A 19,525-nucleotide genomic window follows, 5' to 3' on the forward strand; every position below is an offset into this window, starting at 1 on the left:
CAAAAAACAAAAAAAAAACTCAGTATGAGCAATAATTAAGAGTTAATATGTGCTAATGTCCACTGTGTTGGACCTTTAGCAATTTAGCTGGCTCAAACCCAAACCACTGCTGCAGTTCACTGAAGCATACTGGTTTTTATTTCTTCTCTTCACACTCCTTTTGTCTGTTGTCGGTTCCATCACTGCCACATTTGGCTTAGCTATGCTTTTGTGAGGTGAGAATAGATAAACCATACAGAAATTGCGATGTCCATCTCCATGATAAACCAGTGGGAGAGTGTCAAGTGAAGAAAATGTGCTTGAGCAAGGACTGTTTTTAAGTTTCAGCATGATAAGGCAATTTTAATGGGCCATTGAATGGCCAAAGAGCCAAAACTGTTCCATTTAACACTCAGCAGGATAAATCCAGACCGTCATAAGTTACCGAGGTGTTTCTAACATCCAGTCATTGAATCTTTTAATGAAAAAAACAAAAAAAAAACAAACTCTAAATCATGTGATGATCATTACAACGCATGCAGGGTCTAAAGAAAAAAAGATTGGTACTCTGACTTGATGCACATAAGGACACTGAACCCACAAATAAGTGCTAGTAAATGGTACAAATTTGGGTTCCTCATTTTAGTTGGGTTCACGTCTCCTGACTTTAATAAGCTGCAACAAGGCGCACAAGCCGAGTCCTCTCAATAGCCTGCACTTGTGGACTCTTACACACAATGATTCATAATTCATTAAATATGCAAATATAAGAGTGCAATCGATATAAGTGTGCGCAATCAATATAAATTTTTCTTTTCTGTATCTGGTTTTAAGTTGGCAGCTTAGAGCTAGAAGAGATTTTTAAGAATGTCAGAATGTCTGACTCTTACAAAGCACTGACACTGTAGACTCCTTTCATAAAAGTTAAATAAACGTCTCCTTACAGAAAACTTCACCATATCAATGATTATATTTCTTTTTAACATTATGTATATTAAATGTGACCTAATTTATGTGTAAATGTCACAAATAGTTTTAATTATACAGTAATAAATGTACTGGGTGGATGTTGTGTGGTCATGTGTCACACTTTTTCATGGTATATTACTCAGGGTGCAAGAAATCAAGCAAACTGAAGCAAAATGAGAAGCTTGGGATGTTTTGGTGACCCATGTACTTAGAGTTATTGGATATAACAGCGAAATTGTGTGGTATTCTACAATGCCTGTAAAGAATAATGTTACAATAGATGGAGAAGTCTACAAGTAACTTGCCATCATTTGGCTACAAATTGAGATGAAAAATGCAACAGGCTTCTTTACTAACCACCAGAATCTTATAGCCTAGACGTGAATAAAAAGGTTATATTTGCCAGTTACATTTACAATAGATTTAGAAATCCCATTCAGAAACACTGTTCCTGTTATGTCTTTTGCAGAGCAGCGGTTTTAGAAGTGAGTGGATTTAGAAGTAAGAGTCGATCACGGAAAGAGTTTTATCTCACACTTTTTATGCAATAACAACTTGTAAAGTACAGACACAATCAGGCAAGGCTGCCGTATCTGCAAACTCAGTCAACACAGGTGATTTTGTGATTGTTGGGTTGAAGTGTCCAAGGCATTCCTATGTTCTTCTTTCGGCTGCTCACATTAGGGGTCACCACAGTGGATCATTGGTCCATATATATTATTTGGCAAAGTTTTTTTTTTTTTTTTGCTGAGTCATCAAGCCTATACTGTCTTGAACTACACTCAATACTTCAGAGAACCCAGCAACCCTACGCACATAAGTGTTAGCACCTCATGCACTGGTTAGAAGTCTCCTGCCAGGGCTCGGCACAAACTTTGCACCCAAGGAAGCTGCTGCAGCAAGTAGAAAACATATGCTCTACCAGGAGACCTGAATAAAACAAATGACAGACAGAATGCCAACAATTTATAAAAAATCAAGATACACTTTTCTTTAAATAACAAGAACACATACTTAACAGTCACCATGTCAAGTAAGCACATATATAAATCTATATGAAAGGATTCTCGGTTGCACGCCCAGTTGAGAAACTAATAGTTAAAGCTACTTATTTGGGCAGTAAGCATGTATCTGCTCAGAAAAAAAAAAAAACACTAACACTGGAGTAAATACATACAAAAATACGCTGACTTTGTCAGTTTTGTTAGCTTAACCATGCCCATGTCATGATTACATTACCCATCAGCCCCTGCACATCATGAAATCAGCACCTGAGTCACAATCAAGTCTAATGAGCACTAGTATTTAAGTTCTGACATTTGTAGCCTTCCTTGTCTAGTGTTTCTTGTGTTCACTTCAGGTGCTTGTGTGTTTCCATGTTTGCCTAGTTCTTCTAGTTCATGTTCTTAGTGTGTGTTTTGTATTGCGCTTATTTAATTGTCATCTGCACTTGCAACCGCCTCTGACTCCAAAACCTGACAGTCCAAATCTGTTCTTGAGGAAGCCCAGGATTTGTAGTTACAATAAGTCAAGTGTTTTTCTAAACTAGATATAAGTAACAGTTATTTTCCTCTGTGTTTACATTTATTTTTATTTATTCAAATATGCTTCTAAAACAGCATTTTACAGGCAAAAGCACAACAGTGTTACTGATGAGATAAATCGTTTTGAACAGTACTCATAGCTGGCCAAAGACTAGACTGCACAGTATTGTAATACTAGAACATTTTAAAATTTGTGATTGGATTTGAGTATGCATTTTGGAAAAACAGGCAGCAAAGATTAAGTACAAAATTAATGCTAAAATGATCTTTTTTAGTATTTTTTGTTTTTTAGAAAAAAATACAAAATTGTCTAAACTCACTCTCTTATGTTTTCCTTGTTACCTTTCTTGATGTAGGGCCCGGAAGTCCTACTCCTTTAACTACACAAAGTACATATTATGTGTCTTGCCAATAAAAAGCATAATAAAACATAATAAACAACAAAAATCAATGGTCATTGTTACAAAGCAGCTTTATAGAAATAATCAGTGGTCAGGTGCCAACATACTTTTCTTTGTATAACATAAACTGATTCACTCTGAGTCACTCAATAAGTTGTGCTGAGTCACTCACTGAGCTGTGCTGAGTTGTGCTGAGTTGTGCTGAGTAGTTTCACCATGCTTTTATGTTGTTCAGCAACAGAAAAATAATGGACGAGAATAATGGACCTGTTTTCTGGTTTAGTTCATTTGCGATTTCATTTTTTGATTTACAGAGAAGGAAAAGAAACACAAGCTGCTTTTCAACTTTGTATCTGCAATTTCTGACATCTGCAATGACTTCTGTGTTTCTGTGTTTCCTCAAAATGATCTGGGTTTCTCTCGCTCTCTTTGTCAAGCTACACATGCTACTCCTGTGATATTAGTGATCCTGACCCCTTCTGAAGACCATCGCTGTGTGGCCCAGTGGAGCCATCTCTATGCTCCTGGACTGTTTTGAGTGCACCAACTGTCAGGTATTCAGAGAAGCAGCAACTCATGACGGCAGAGTGGACCTGGAGGTCTATGCTTCCTCTGTGTGTGGATACATCAGCAAGTGTATTGATGATGTCACCATCACAAAGGAGATAACCATCCGTCCTAAATCAGAAACCCTGGCTAAATGGAGAGGTGGGGTATTTCTTAAAGGTACGGGACTCAGCCTTCCAGTCTGGAGATCCAGTGGCACTGAGAGCAGCAAGGAGGAAACTGGATGCTGCCATCAAAAGGGCAAAGGCAACCTATGCCCAAACGATACAGGGTCATTTTGCCACCAACAACCCCCGAAGCATGTGGAAGGGTATAAATAGCATCGCCAAGTAAAAAAGGGGGGATGCTGATTGCCCTCGAGGTCCATCACTGCCTGATGCTCTGTATACCTTCTATGCCCCCTTCGAATCATCCAACTCCTCCCACAGCACCAGGTTCACAGTCTCACCAGGTGAGCTGCCCTTCAGTGTGTCTGCGGTGGACGTCAGGAGGACACTACAGAGGATCAATCCTCAGAAACAGCAGGCCCATATAACATCCCAGGACAGGTTCTAAGAGAGTGTGCTCAGGAACTCACTGGGGTGCTGACATTTTTAACACCTCTCTGTCCCAAGCTGTGGTGCCTGTCTGCTTCAAGAGGTCCACTATTGTCCCGGTGCCTAAACACTCTGCCGTGAAAGGCATGAATGACTATCATCCAGTGGCCCTCACCCCGATTGTCATGAAGTGCCTTGAGCGGCTGGGTTTGGCCCACATTAAGGACTCAGTTGACATCACTCAGGAAGAACTGGTCTATGTCCGATGCAGTATCAGCTGTCATCCACCCTGCTCTCACTCATCTGGAGGGCAGGGACTCATATGTCAGGCTGCTCTTTCTGGGCTTTAGTTCTGCATTTAATAACATCATTCCGCAAACACTAGCCAACAAACTGCTACTATTGGGGTTGAAACCATCTATGTGTAACTGGGTATTGGACTTCTGTTTTCATACTGCAATTAAAGTAGATGGACCTGAATGATATGAATGTGATATTTATACAGTAGATGTCATACCCTTCATCTGCACAAAGCCTTGGCCTTGTTTGTGATTAAGTAATGTAATTTGTCATTGAGAACGCTTAAGGCTATAGGACACAGGTGTAATCTGTTTCCAGGAATCTGATTATTCATTTTAATGCTTCATGAAAGGCTTACCCATTACTCACAAATAAAAGGCATGAATGACTATCATCCAGTGGCCCTCACCCCAATTGTCATGAAGTGCCTTGAGCGGCTGGGTTTGGCCCACATTAAGGTCTCAGTTGACATCACTCAGGAAGAACTGGTCTGTGTCCGATGCAGTATCAGCTGTCATCCACCCTGCTCTCACTCATCTGGAGGGCAGGGACTCATACTTCAGGCTGCTCTTTCTGGGCTTTAGTTCTGCGTTTAATACCTTCATTCCGCAAACACTAGCCAACAAACTGCTACTAGTGGGGTTGAAACCATCTATGTGTAACTGGGTATTGGACTTCTTGACAGGCAGGCCACAATCTGTGAAGATCCATGGTATCTCGTCATCCACCATCGTACTCAACACCGGCTCTACACAAGGGTGTGTCCTGAGCCCCCTACTATACACGCTACTCACGTATGATTGCTCAGCAAGGTACCCGGGCAATCATCTTGTGAGGTTTGCGGATGCCACGGCCGTTGTTGGTCTGATCTCCAACAACAACGAATCTATGTATAGGAGGGAGGTAGAAGAACTCATTAACTAGTGTGATGCAAACAACCTGTGCATCAGTGTGGGGAAGACGAAAGAGATTGTGATAGACTTTAGGAGGAGAGCTCACACCCCTTCTCCCCTCTTTGTTGGAGGAGAAACTGTGGAGATGGTGACCACAGCCAAATACTTCGGCCTGCACATGTCCAATGACCTCACATAGGCCATGAACACAGCCAGCATCATTAAGAAGGCTCACCAACACCTGTATTTTATGAGGAGGCTGAAGCAGGCCGGCCTCAGTGCTGCTGCGCTGACTTCCTTTTACCGGTGTGTGGTGGAGAGCGTCCTGACATTCTCTATAACTGTCTGGTACGGCAACTGCTCTGTGGCTGATAAGAAGTGGTTAAATCTGCTCAAAAATGACCAATAGCAACCTCCCTTCTTTAGAGGACATCTATATCAGCAGATGTAGAATCAGAGCAACGAACATCATGATGGACTTCACCCACCCAGCCCATGAGCTGTTCACCCTCCTCCCCTCAGGTAGAAGGCTGCGTAGCCTCAGTGCTCGGACAACAAGGCTGAGGTGCAGCTTTTTCCCTGAGGTTGTGAGGCTCATGAACTCTGTGCCATAAGCTGTCCTCTGCACCTTTTACTGCACTTTATCCAAACATGCAGCTTGTTTTTAATAATGTGTTTTATATATTTATATATTATTTTAGGTTTTTATCATTGGTCTTAGATTATTTATTATCTATTTATTATTATCTTTTTTTAACGCTGGACCTGGGAAACAGTTTTTGTTCTTTCATGTTTTTAACATGTTGAATGACAAATAAATAAATGAACCTTCTGGTCACTGGACCTGCCTGATGCCCTACTTCTAGTTGGAGTTCTCATCACTTAGAAACCACTTGCTGCTGCTGAGGATGGCCCCATATGGACAGCCAAAAGATACATGAGATTACTGTGGATGGTATCACTTAGAAACCATGAAGATGGCTTTGGACTGCAATTGATACAAACAGTTTTGCTATGATGGCTTAGGACTACAGACTATCATTTTAGGACTGCAATTTGCCGTGAACAGTTTTGCACTCAAGTCTCCATCAGTGAACAGGTTGATAACTTCAGCAAAATAGACTTTATGTGAAAACTATAATGAATTTCCTGGTTACACAATTGCACTTGTTGACCATGTAGTATAGAGTCATAGAAGGGAATTATTTATAATTGCACTATCCGGTGTTGCCCAGATGAGGATGCTTTCCCTTTTGAGTCTGGTTCCTCTCAAGGTTTCTTTGTTATGATGTCTCAGGGAGTTTCTGCTCACCACTGTCACCTCTGGCTTGTTCATTAGGGATAAATTTAGAAATTTAAAATTTATATCCTGAATTTATATATTCCTGTAAAACTGCTTTGTGACAACGTCCATTGTTAAAAGTGCTATACAAATAAAATTGAATTGAATTGAATTGGCTTGTTTTCGTTTCTCCTGCCTGAACTTTAAAACAACAATGATATAACCATTCATGTTTTATTTTTTATTTTAATTTCTGTTACTGACACTAATAGAATGAAAATAGAATGACCAACACACACACACACACACACACAGCTACTGTCTGCATTCAGGATGTTCGTTTTATCACTCTTTCACCACCAGGTGGCAGACAAAATTCATATTGTGCATGACTAAAAGAGCCTGACTTGTAGGCTGACCTACAGGTGTCATTTTATTTGCAGAACAATAGGCATTAAAGCAGCAGGACCTGAAGTTGTGTGGACCTACAAGGTCATGGAAACACAACACAAACACACGTTTATTCACTATCTACCATCTAGACTCTACTGTCCTGTGCTTCCTGGTTGTGTATTCCATTGCTGTGTATAGTCAATTGTACAGTGTTGTGTATAATCTTTTGTCTGAATGTTTGCACTATTGTCTGCTGCTGTTTCATGTTAAATGTAGCATCGTGTCCTGGAGAAACTATTTGTTGTTCCTCATTCAACAACTGTGATGAGAATGAATGACAATAAAGTTGACTTTGCCTTTGATATATTGAAATACTATGTACATAAATCTCCTTTATTTGATCCCTTTATTGAACACTGTTGAACTGTTGAACACTTTATTGAACACACAGTGATTCATGTTTTCATACTGCAGTTAAAGTAGATGGACCTGAATGATATGAATGTGATATTTAAACAGTAGATGTCATACCCTTCATCTGCACAAATACTTGGCCTTGTTTGTGAATAAGTAATGTAATTTGTCACTGAGAACACTTAAGGCTATAGGACACAGGTGTAATCTGTTTCCAGGAATCTGATTATTCATTTTAATGCTTCATGAAAGGCTTACCCTTTACATAAAAAACCACACTGTAGAAAGAGAAACGTGTGATTGTGTTGAACAAGAATACACTAAATTTGCACTTTGATTGTATATACTGTAATATACAGTATCTATCTACACTATATGTCCAAACGTTTGTGGACACCTGACCATCGCACCCATATGTGGATCTTTCCAAAACTGTTGCCACAAAGTTGGAAGCACACAATTGTATAGAATGTCTTTGTATGCTGTAGCTTTAAGAGTTCCCTTCACTGGAACTATGGAGCCCAAACCTGTTCCAGCATAACAATGCTTCCGTGCACAAAACAAGCTCCAGGAAGACATTGTTTGCCAAGGTTGGTGTGTAATAACTCGAGTGTCCTGAACAGATCCCTGATCTCAACCCCACTGATCACCTTTGGAATGAACTGGAATGCCGACTGCACCCCGGACCTCCTCACCCAACATCAGTACCTGACTTCACTAAGGCTCTTGTGGCTGAATGGACAGAAATTCCCACAGCCACGCTCTAAAATCTGGGGACAAAATGGGAATGATGGTACGGTATCCACAAACCTTATACACACACAGAATCAAAATTACGAAAATGTCACTGTCCGAATACTTATGGACCTGACTGTATATCTGTACACACACACACACACACACACACACACACACATATTTGTATATACATCATATGATTATGAACTGAACACCACAGAACAACAGAGACAGAAAGGCAGAAATTTTAATTACTTAGTGTATAGTCATCATCCTTTTGAGGAACACTTATATCTATTAATAATTATTTCTTTTTTTAAATTTATTTTCTTGAATTATTATAAATATTAGAGTCCCATCAGATATCCACAAATTGCACCACAAAATGCACCAACTGTAGTACTGCAAGTCAGCAGACAACTTTACAAAGTTTAAAAGCAGAGATTCTGCCACAACCTCTGATTTGCATTTGTTTGTATTGTCCACTGTGAAGAAATTTTTTTGCATGTGCATGTAAAAGAACAGGCAAAATAAACACAGGAAAAAACTTTACATGTTCAAGTCCAGGCATCAGTTTTCTCACACACATAATCTCAAAAAGCACACTGTGTTCATAGAGGTTAGAAGTAGGAAAGACAAAAAACAACAAAACAACAAAATCTGGCTGCAAATGCTTTTAGTCAAATTTCAATGTCCGCTCTGCGGGCGGTCCCACTTAGCTACTTCCCCTTTTCTTAGTTCAATAGAAAGGCTAATTAAAATGAACATCAAATATCTCAGCTGTCTCATGACTAAATAAAATTAGCCGAAGCTGTTTAAACAATATTTGCAGATATTTATGTGCTTAGTCAGTAAAGACGATTTTTTACATTTTGTATTTCTCAGTAATGTAGTGAGTTAATAAACAAATACAATTACATAAAGCAGCTTTCAATGAGTTACAGTGACGTATTTCACACTTCATTCACAGAATTCCACCAGGGTTCGCTACATTAACCTGTCAAGAGGGTCAAAATTCCTACTGGGACTGATTTTATGTCTTTGGAATTTAATTCTTTTGGTAAGTTTTCAATGTAGTGAGTTAATATTATCCATCCATCCATACTGTTTATCACATCCACAGGGTTGTGGGGGAGCCTGGAGCCTATCCAAGGGGTCTCAGGGCACAAGGCAGGCGACACCCTGGACGGGGTGCCAACCCATCACAGGGCACAATCACACACACCCACAATACAACACATGTCTTTGGACTCAGGGAGGAAACCGGAGTACCCAGAGGAGACCCCCAAAGCACGGGGAGAACATGCAAGCTCCGCGCACATAGTGCAGAGGCGGGATTCAAGCCCCCAACCCCGGAGGTGACGAGGCAAACATGCTAACCACTAAGCCACCATGCCCCCCCCCGAGATAAAAATTATACTAAATGTAATTTGCATATATAAAATCCTGAGCTTTTTATTGCTATATGCTTTATGGTAACTTTTCTTGTACACTACTCACAAAATGCCTGATTGTTTATCAGGCTTTAATGAAAAATACCATGTCTATTAACAGATGGGTGACAAATTAAAGAAAAAAAACAGTGGCTGTTATGCTGCAGGGGCATTTATTTATTTTCCTGGTGTGGTTGTGTGGTTTGAGTCCACTCCAACCCTTAGTATCACTGCAAATAAATACAAAGTTCTGAAAAAATGGGAGTGGTCTCTGCCAGGATGATTCATGTGCTATGCTATCATATGCTGTGGCCTTCACACTCACCTAACTGAGCCTAAGCAAACACCTATGGGAGAATTTGGATCAATGTATTGGACAGTGATGTTTGTCTCTCCAGTACAGTTCCATAGAATGGTTGAATCGATGCCAAGGTGCACTGAAGCTGTTCTGGAGGCTTGTGTTTGCCCACCACCTTACTAAGTCACTATGCATACTTTAATTTGTCACCAGCCTGTATATTAGATAAAATGTTCACATGTAAAAAATATTAATAGATCTTCTCAAGTGTCGTCAAGTATCCTCAAGTGATGGCTCTATTCAAATTTTAGAGCTTTTCTTACTTCAATTCTTGCACAAACCCTGAAGATTTGTTGCTTGCATATTCTTTAGTTTGAATTGACTATTCAACACGCTGCCATCTTCTTATAATCCATCTCAATTTGTACATATAGATGCTCTAAATCATTTTATATATTCATCCACAAGGTGGTCCTGGTTTTTTAAGGTCTTTCCAAGAGTTAACTTGTTCCTGTAGGCTACGTGTTGTTGTAGCAATGAGTTTTGAGTAACGGCAGCGGTCGTAGGGAACGGGGAAGACGTTGAAGAAGCCCTGATCAGCCTGACTGGTGAAAGGTATTCTCATATGTCGCATGCACAGTCCTAAAAATACGTCTTCAATGTAGACAGCTTTGACGTGCTTTGCTCCTTCAATGAGCTTGTTTGGAAGGTCCAAGGAGAGCACGTAGCCCAAGCCCAGAGCGTAAGGTGGATAAAAGTCTTCAGGAAACTCATTTTTTGGCAGATACCATTTGGAGTTGGGGTTTCTGAGAACGATAGCACCCTTGGCCACAAGTCCCGTCATATAATTCTCCCTGGGTGCCTGGTGAAGCATATTCACTAATGTGTTCACGTTTAGGAACATGTCGGAGTCGATCTTCATGGCATAGACGGCATTTTGGCAGTAGGCTGCCAGCCATTCCATAATCACCATAGTTTTGATGGTGAGATTTTTATAGCTGTCCAGGAAATCGCTCTGAATGATGTCATGGTGTTCCTCACTCTCCTGCAAGACCTTCTGCTGGAGCTCCTCTCTCCCTTCAGGTCCATGCTGACCAAGCACAAAGAAAAGGCTCACCACTTTGTCCATAACCATCTTCTCAGACCCCCAGGTGGTACGGATGGCATCCCGAGCTTCCCTGTTGTTTGGTGCCACGGGTACCATCAAGACCACGAAGGGCTTTTCATTCTGACACCTCTCTGATTCATTTAAAATGTAACGATAGTGACAGGGATATGCCACGAAGTATGTAGTTTCAGGTGTACATTGTTCACGTGGTAAAGCAGAAGATGAAACAGATATCTCACTTCCTGGAATGAAGGCCGATGTCCATTGTAGAGCAGATGCACTGACAGTGGTATTTGAAGCTGCTTTTGCAGTGTTGTATGTGGCATTGTATATCATCTGAATTGATTGAGACCAAATTTCTGGCACTTCTGTTAAGTTCATGTAGTAGAAGAGTAACACAGCTAAGACAACAAGTATGAAGAAGCCAGCCCTGAGACGAGAACACCGACATTCAAATGGTACTTCCAGTACATCCAGGCTGAAAATTTAAATAGATTACAATGATGGTTTTATTTTTGGCTTCAACAAAAACACTACATGTTTATTAGTTGGTTACATTCATAATCATAAATATGCTTTCTAAAACATTTCTAACAAACAATTTCTAAAACAACTTTTCACTCCTTTTCATTAGCAGTACTATTAGCTGTGTAGTGAATGCTGCATGTTGTATTTTTTGACTGTGAAAACACAGGGGCGCACAGAAATAATCACAAATCCATCAGTGTTAGGTAAAGCCAGATGTAAAGAGTAAAGATAAATGCTGTACCTTCTTTCTCCACTTTTGCTGTTGCCCTCCACCATTTTTCTGTCGTTTCTACAGTGTCGGTTTGTTCCCTGTCATCTGGCACGCCTTGTTTCCTTGCGCACATGAAAGCTTTTGTACTATCACAGAAAGACACGACCTTTTTCAGAGGAGAAATGTAGAAAAACTACCTGCTTCCTTCATCTGGCCACACCCTATACATGTGTTCCTAGTTTCACAGTTCAGGGAAAAAGAGGTGGTAGATAGGATTATAATTTAACCGATTAATCCCAAAGCAAAGAACTGCCAAAGAAATGATTTTCATACCTGACGACACGCACTCTGACTAAAGCAGGTGAAATTGTGCAACAGGTTTGGTGTTGCAGGTGTCAGATGTGGGAGGTGCTGTTTCTGAGATGTTATTTGCACTCTGTAACCATAGTGCTATCTCAAGTGGTTTCCAAAGGGCATAGCCATGGTGTTTCGAAGAGAAGGAGCCTTCATTAGCTCTGAGTCTTCATGAGCTCGGTCTGACTAAAACCAAACCTGGTCTATGAAAACCTGAACAGATGAAAGGGATTGCCAAGTTTTTTCCTTTCTGCCACTTGATAGCAGCTGTAAATTAAAGGTAACAGGAGTGTTGGATTCCTTTTACAATACGTCTACAAGACTTGCATATGTTGACGAAGGTGAAACGGACGGGCTCAAGATATGGATGCCAATTTACGCCTTCATTGTGCGTTGTAACCTGAGACTGCAAACTGAAATAGGTGAACAAAGGATGGAATATCTGAGAGGTGTGACATGTGGCAGCCCATTTACCTGAACACAGTGAGGTTTACACTATGCACTGTTTTGACTTGCCCGATCTGGGGCTGAACAGAAACTATGCACTTGCAGTTTTAGTTGCTAAGGTTGCTAACGTTTCAGCATTGACAGATTAGAATGAGAGTTTAAAAAAATGAAGAGCTCTGGAGAAAATAAAATAATACTCCAACATTTTTACTCCAAATGTAAAGGTGTGATGTAAGTACTTTAATAATATCCAGAACTGTGTGTGTGTGTGTGTTTGTGTGTAAAATTTATTACACTATAAAGTACAAAACAAACAGATAGCACCATAGGAGCTACATTCTTCCATGGAACCAGTGTCACAGTTTACTGTTTTTAAATATACTCCGCTGAGGCTTCATCTCGGATTTCTTCATTTTGAGATTAAATCTGATAGTGTAGTGTGACACAAACCACATGTAACCTGAATCTGTCTCCTTCTGTCACTGACTTTATAGCATTTATTGATTTTTCCCCCCCTATTTTTCTGCTGTTTAATCAAAGTATCAAACCAGGAACTCACTATACATTAAATAAAACTGCAATGTGGTGGATGGGCTTTAAAGTAAAACATAAGCGGAATAAGAATCCCTTTTATTTGCCAGTAATTCTCAAGCACAGGAATGAACTTTGGCATGATGCAATCTGCTCAAGCAAGTACTAAGCAAAAGCATTACTTATTTAATTAGATAGCTATACAACACCTATCTAACCAATGCAACAACAGTGGATCACAGTAGGTAGATAACATTAAGATAAGATTATTTGTGATAAGAATAAACTTTACAATTTAATAATATTAAATAATAAAACCTTATCTAGAAGACATTTGTAAATGAGTCATAATACATTTAAATTAAGAGGCACAATATATTTAGAAATGAATGGCAACTGTGTGCAAAAATGTGTGATTAAAAAGAAAATCCTGACTGAATTATACAGAGAGCAGGCAAAAAAATTATGATGTTTTGTGACAGATGTTGTAGAAAATCAAATCTATACATGCCCAGGGTACAATTCAGGTTAATTCAGTTCAAGAAGATTATGTCTGTGACAAACCAAAAGCAGAATGCATGGTCTAATCCTAAATCGCAGTTGTTGTGTTACTGTTACCACTGTACCAATATTCAATGACATTGTTGCTGTAGTTCTTTATGAAAAGCGCAGTCAGAATATTTTAGACATAGGGATAAACATGCTCTTACCAGTATTATGAAGTAAAGTATTTCAGTCACGTACTTTGCTAGCGACATACCAGCATTTAGAAGTCATGACATGCAGGTGAGGACAAGACAAAAAAAAAAAAAAAACATTTAAAGCCAAAGTTCCTGCCTGTCCTGAGTCTCCTGTCTTTAGTGTGCAAAGATTCACTCACCATGAGCACCATACCAAGTTTTACTGCAACCCCCATGATCACTAGTTCCAGTATCTATGGCAAGTCCAAGCACGCTGTGGTTGCAAAAACAGACTGTTTAGACCCATCCCTATTCTCACCCTCATCGAGTTTGTTGGGATATTCTTGCGTCCAACAGTAGGAGCTCCTCTCTGATTCTGTCCAGACCTCCTCCGTGGCTAATAAGGCCGCTCTTTCATCTTTGCACATCATTTCGTGTTCCTGTCTCAGCTCACGGTAGGAGCGTGAGAACACGTGGAAAATAGAGGTAGCTGGGAAGGCCATGATGAGGATGCCACTCAGGATGCCGCTGAAGGCCACCACCTGACCGGGGATGGTGCGTGGGACCATGTCGCCATAGCCCACTGTGGTCATGGAGATGATGGCCCACCAATAGCAGGCAGGGATGCTGTTGAAGCCATGGCGCTCGCTCTCAGCCAAGTGTACGAGAGGGGAGAACAAGGTGACAGCCACACACACAAAAAGTAGCAGAAGACCGAAATCATGCATGCTCTTCTGCACTGTCAGGCCCAGAGTCTGCAAACCCAGTGAGTGCCTCGCCAGCCGCATGACGTACAGGATGCGCAGGGCACGCATGAGCCTCAGAATCAGACCCAGCTTATCCAAATACCCTCCACCAACATTTGTACGATCTCCCAGCCTCAGATCTCTCTCATCCACCAGCAGGGAGATGTAGTATGGCAGAATGGCCACGGCATCAATGATGTTGAGTGGCTCACGCGCAAATTCCAGCTTGCTACGGGCCTGCAGGAAGCGTAGCATGAGCTCGAGGGTAAACCAGGCCACGCACACGGTCTCCACGATGAATATCTGTTGACACCTCTGGGAACATTCGCCCTGTTTGTGAAGAATGAAGCCTTAATCTTCATATAGCACACCTGTAGTGTTTGTGTGATTACTACAAACAAGCATTTTGACATTTCCCTGTAATAAGAAATGAACCTGGTTAGTAAAAACAGGTTTTTTTTGTGGAGGTATAGGGGTAACGTCACTAAACATTTATGAGGAATGTATATTTTTGTAGAAGCTTTCATGAACCATTCAGTATAAATCTATTCGATTTAATTTGAATTGTGGAGCACTTTTAATAATAGACATTTACACACAAGGCAGCTTTACAGAAATCTACAGAAAATGTAAATTTAGATCCCTAATGAACAAACCAGAAGAGACGACATGAGGAACCAGACTCAAAAGGGGAACTCATCCTCTTCTGGGTGATATCGGATAATTCTTCTGACCGTAGATGGGAATACACTTTTTAATCTAATCGTTGTAGCACAAATGTGCCTTAGTTTCTGCTAATCACTTCTGCTAATGCAAAACCTTTCCTAAAAGCATTAGAATAACTTTTACAGTAGTGCTTTGAGCACTACTATAGAGAGCAGCTTTGATAAGACTTTCTCTTCTCTCTGTCAGTCCAACACTTTTATTACTAAAGTGTAAATGTAATAGTTTGGAATACATGTTATATATATTCACATATTTTAAACCCTTATTGTCGGAAGTCCCACTCTTAGACATCCTACAACTCGGCATTTTCAGTCAGCAGGATTTTTTGTTGTTTTCTCTGTACAGGGAAACATGTTAGTTCTTGTCTGGGGCAATCACACACACACACACACACACACAGCAGCTGCAGCAGACAGAGATTAAGCAGACAATTGTCTACAAATAAATGTAGGTTATGTGTGGAAATGTGACTATCATTCAGTCATTACACTGAAACTGAATGCTAAATTTCAAAAAGAAAAACTTACTTTTTACTCCTTACATTTTGTACTCATTCCAAATCTGAAATGCCATGACATTTTTCTTTATTACTAAGATATTGTCTTTTGCTAGAGTTACCAATTTGTGTCTCATTTGCCTCCCACTTAAAAAAAAAATCAACCTTTAAAATTCAAGAAAGAAGTCTAAAGAAGTATGTTAACATTATGTTTTATGTTGAAAATCATATGCTAACATTATGTTCACATTATGTCGGTCAGCTAATAGTTTTGTAATTTAGCTAGTTAAATTAGTTTGCTAATTAAATTAGCTATCCAGTTAAATTTTGTAAATTATCTTGTTAAATTAGCTGGCTAGCTGGCTTAAACATTAGCTAACCAGCAAGCTAAATTCTAGGTTTGTCTGAGTTATCAGAATATTTTCCTTGTGACTGATTTCTTAGCGAACTAGCTAGTCGGACACGAAGGACTTGTGGTCAGTTCTTTTGATCAGTCAAAAATACTGACTTTTTATTCTTGAATACTCGAGTATGTTTAAACGTAAATATGTTTGAATTTCACTCAAGTAGATCTCAAGTACTTCTACTTTTATTTAAGTAAGATTTTGACACAATACCCATGCTTTTACTTAAGTACATTTTCTCTGTACTTTTTCCACCCTTGCTGCTATCATGAGGCAATCACTCTATAATGACGTATTGTGTGACGTATTGATGCACCTACTCGGCTCTCTTCCTCTCTGAGATCGGGCATAGTGCTGATGCACAAGCTGACCACGGTCACAGCAATCATAGCCACCGAGACACAGGCAAAGGTCTTGCCCAGCCAGCCAGAGTGTGGGTTCTCCACCACGTCCCTGAGACGGCTCAAGAAGCCATGGAACCCTTCCTTCTTCTCTTGTTCTGGTTGTTTCATCAGCCTCTTCTGCCTCCTAGCCTCTTCTTTCCGCTTCTTCTCAGCCACCTCCTCCAGGCAGGTGATCATAACACGCCTGCAGCAGTGCTCCATCCCAGTGGGCTCGATGCCCCAGTAAGCGAGCTCATCTGAGAGAAAAACAGCACACGCCTGCCTCAGCAGCCTCAGCTTGCCCGCCGCCAGGAAGTTGAGGATGACACGGAAGGCGGTGGCGCTGCGATCAAAGAAGAACTCGCGGCTCACCTCGTCGTAGTCATCACACAGCCGGGCAATGTCTTCGGGACTGCTGCAGTGACGTAGCTGGCCCAAACGGGAGAGTGGGAAGTCATCCAGCGTGCTCCAGGCAAATGTGTAACGATCCCCACCAACATTCACAAGGGCCAGTTTGCTGTGGTCGACGTTTGCGAGTGCGGAGGGGTCACGTAGTAGCTGGGCTCGCTGAAAGTACACTCCTTTAATGGTCTCCGTCTCCGGGATCTCGGTAAAAAAACGGTCGAAGCTGCTGTCATCTGTGCTGATGGAGAAACTACTGAAGTCATTTGCACTGATGATAGGCATGATGGTATCAGGCCCTATGAGTGCAGGGGCTGCAGTGGAATCTGTGCTTTTGGTGTATACAGTTTACAGAAGACGGAGTCTGTAATGAAAAGAAACATAATTAAAAAACCAGAGAACAGTAAATGCGTAGTCATAGGCAGTTTGCTTTTCATAAAATTACAGTGTGTGTACGCATAGATTTGCATAGATTTTTCTCAGTGTTAGCCTTTCGCTCACAGTAAAATATTCAGCAATACGCAGAAATGCACTTCCAGAAATGATTTCCAGGACCTGCTAAATTTGTAAATGTTGGTGTCTTTGAAAAGACTGGTGTCTATTTCCTTGTGATTTGCCCTGATTGTTACAAGATACGAGCTTTCACGCACTGAAATATTATTATTTTACAACGGTAAAATAAAACAGTCATTTTTTCAACTGAAGAGTAGCATTATACAATATAAATGCTGTACATTGTATTCACTGCTGTATAACTGCCCTTATCAGTTGTACAGCAGTGAATACAGTGAATACAGAATTGCTTTTCTGGAGTAACATAGACGACGTTGCTGCACATCGCAGCAAAGTTCTTGGCAGAAATATCATAAACATCCTAGCTTAGGCAGTAAGCGCAATCTGCACATACGGGGTTGCAATTCTAGGGGCCTACAGCTGGAGGCGGTTGACACAAATTTCAGTACAATGTCTGAAAATACACTCACTGGCCGTTTCATATTTTTCATGTTGTGTTTTGCATATATTAAAAACATTCTTTATTTGGAACACCTGTACACCTGCTCATCCATGGAAGCTCTGAGAATTCTAGGCTACAGTGTGCACAGGCTCAGTGAAACCGGACAGATGAAAATTAAAAAAATAATAATAAAATAAAAGATAAGTGACATTTTTCCAATCTACACCTGTCCAGTTTTGGTGAGACTGTACTCTGCCCACTTTAGCCTCAGATTTCTGTTCTTGGCTGACAGAATTGGAACCTGCTGATTTGTTCTTCTTCAGTGGTAGCCTATCCATCTAAACGTTCGACATGCTGTGCATTCGCAGATGCTTTTCTGCTCACCACAGTTGTAAAGAGTGATCATTTGATTTACTGTAGACTTCATGTCAGACTGAACCTGTTTGGCCATTCTCCTATGACTTCCCTCATCACCAAGGCAGTTATAACCACAGAACGGCTGCTCACGGGATATTTTTTGCTTCTCACACCATTCTAATATATAAACTCTAGAAACTGTTGTGTGTGAAAATCCCAAGAGATCAGCAGTTTGTGAAACACGTAAACTTCAACCAGTCCATGTGACACCAACAACCATTCCACTGTCAAAGTCACTAAGATCACATTTTGTCCCCATTCTAATGTCAGATGTTAACATGAACTGAAGCGCTTAACCTGCATGATTTTATGCATTGTGCTGCAGCCATATGATTGACTGATTGGATAACTGCATGAATGAGCAGGTGTGTAGGTGTTCCTAATAAAGAGAATATTTAATGTATGCAAAACACAGTATGAAACTGAGGTCTTTGGAACTCAGAGCAATATTCTATTAAGGTCTCATCTATGGATCTGTGCAAGCGTTATTGTCTCTGCTTTTTAGTGTGGACAAAAAAACCTTTTGATATGAAAACAGCATTTCCAAATGGATCCATAATAGTGTTGGCAAGGCACCAGAGAGAGAGAGAGAGAGAGAGAGAGAGAGAGAGAGAGAGACTACCAGTAACTACCAGCAGTAATCTTTGGGGATAGTCTTTCCATCACCACAGCAAAAACATAAGCGGAACTGTTTACACAACTGTGGAAGCTGTATATGGCAAAGACTGACATCAGCTTAATCCCATATTTGTTTCTTTTCCCCACACTTTCTTCAGTTTTTGCTCCACAAATCCTCACTTTAACTCATTTTATATATCACCATTCTGCACATGAGAGTCCAATTTGTTTATTCAAATATCTCCACACAGCCCGTCCATCCCCCATCCCTCTCCAAAAAGCTTCAAAATAAAACCGCTCTCTTTGGCACTTACCTGATGTACTTATATGGTGCGCTTTCCTCCAAAAAACGTTACTCCTCAGCACGAGCGCACCATCACTCACTTCCCACAACGAATAAGGAAGAAGAGGTTTTAGATTTCCACCCCTCAGGACAGCTCATACTCTTGTTAGAAATACTTTCTTGGGTGGCTGGAGGCACAGTTCATGTCCCGTCGTAGTTAAAACGCGGTATGAAGTGTGGCCGCGCGCGCTGCTGTGCAGCATCTCCGAGCTGGTGCACTTAAGCGCCGCTGTGTCCGCGCGCCACGGCGCGTGCTGACTCCTGATGTTTCTGTTCACGATGCAAGAAGTAATCCGCCAATCCCATCAACATCTCCTTGGTAAACCCAGGGAGAATATGCATGCTTAAAATCTGTTTTCAAAGAGGCAACTGAATTGTTGTTTTCAAATTTTATTATTTTAAAATTATTTTTGTTAAAACAATAAACTT

General features: G+C 40.6%; 2 protein-coding genes across 2 annotated transcripts; both read right to left on the minus strand.

Annotated features, from left to right (window-relative positions):
• On the minus strand, positions 1-19,403 carry kcng4b (potassium voltage-gated channel, subfamily G, member 4b). The gene is made up of 5 exons (XM_034308719.2): positions 19,068-19,403; positions 16,299-17,127; positions 13,807-14,682; positions 11,625-11,740; positions 1-1,878 (listed from the first exon to the last, which is right to left on the minus strand). The coding sequence occupies exons 2-3, from the start codon at positions 17,046-17,048 to the stop codon at positions 13,861-13,863; spliced, it is 1,572 nt and encodes a 523-aa protein (XP_034164610.2). The 5' UTR covers positions 17,049-17,127; positions 19,068-19,403; the 3' UTR covers positions 1-1,878; positions 11,625-11,740; positions 13,807-13,860.
• On the minus strand, positions 10,205-10,951 carry LOC128316978 (beta-1,3-galactosyltransferase 2). The gene has a single exon (XM_053238277.1). The coding sequence runs from the start codon at positions 10,949-10,951 to the stop codon at positions 10,205-10,207; it is 747 nt and encodes a 248-aa protein (XP_053094252.1).
• Positions 19,404-19,525: the final 122 nt, after the last annotated feature.

The sequence above is a fragment of the Pangasianodon hypophthalmus genome, chromosome 11 (assembly GCF_027358585.1).
Source record: "Pangasianodon hypophthalmus isolate fPanHyp1 chromosome 11, fPanHyp1.pri, whole genome shotgun sequence".
In the NCBI taxonomy this organism is placed as follows: Eukaryota; Metazoa; Chordata; class Actinopteri; order Siluriformes; family Pangasiidae; genus Pangasianodon; species Pangasianodon hypophthalmus.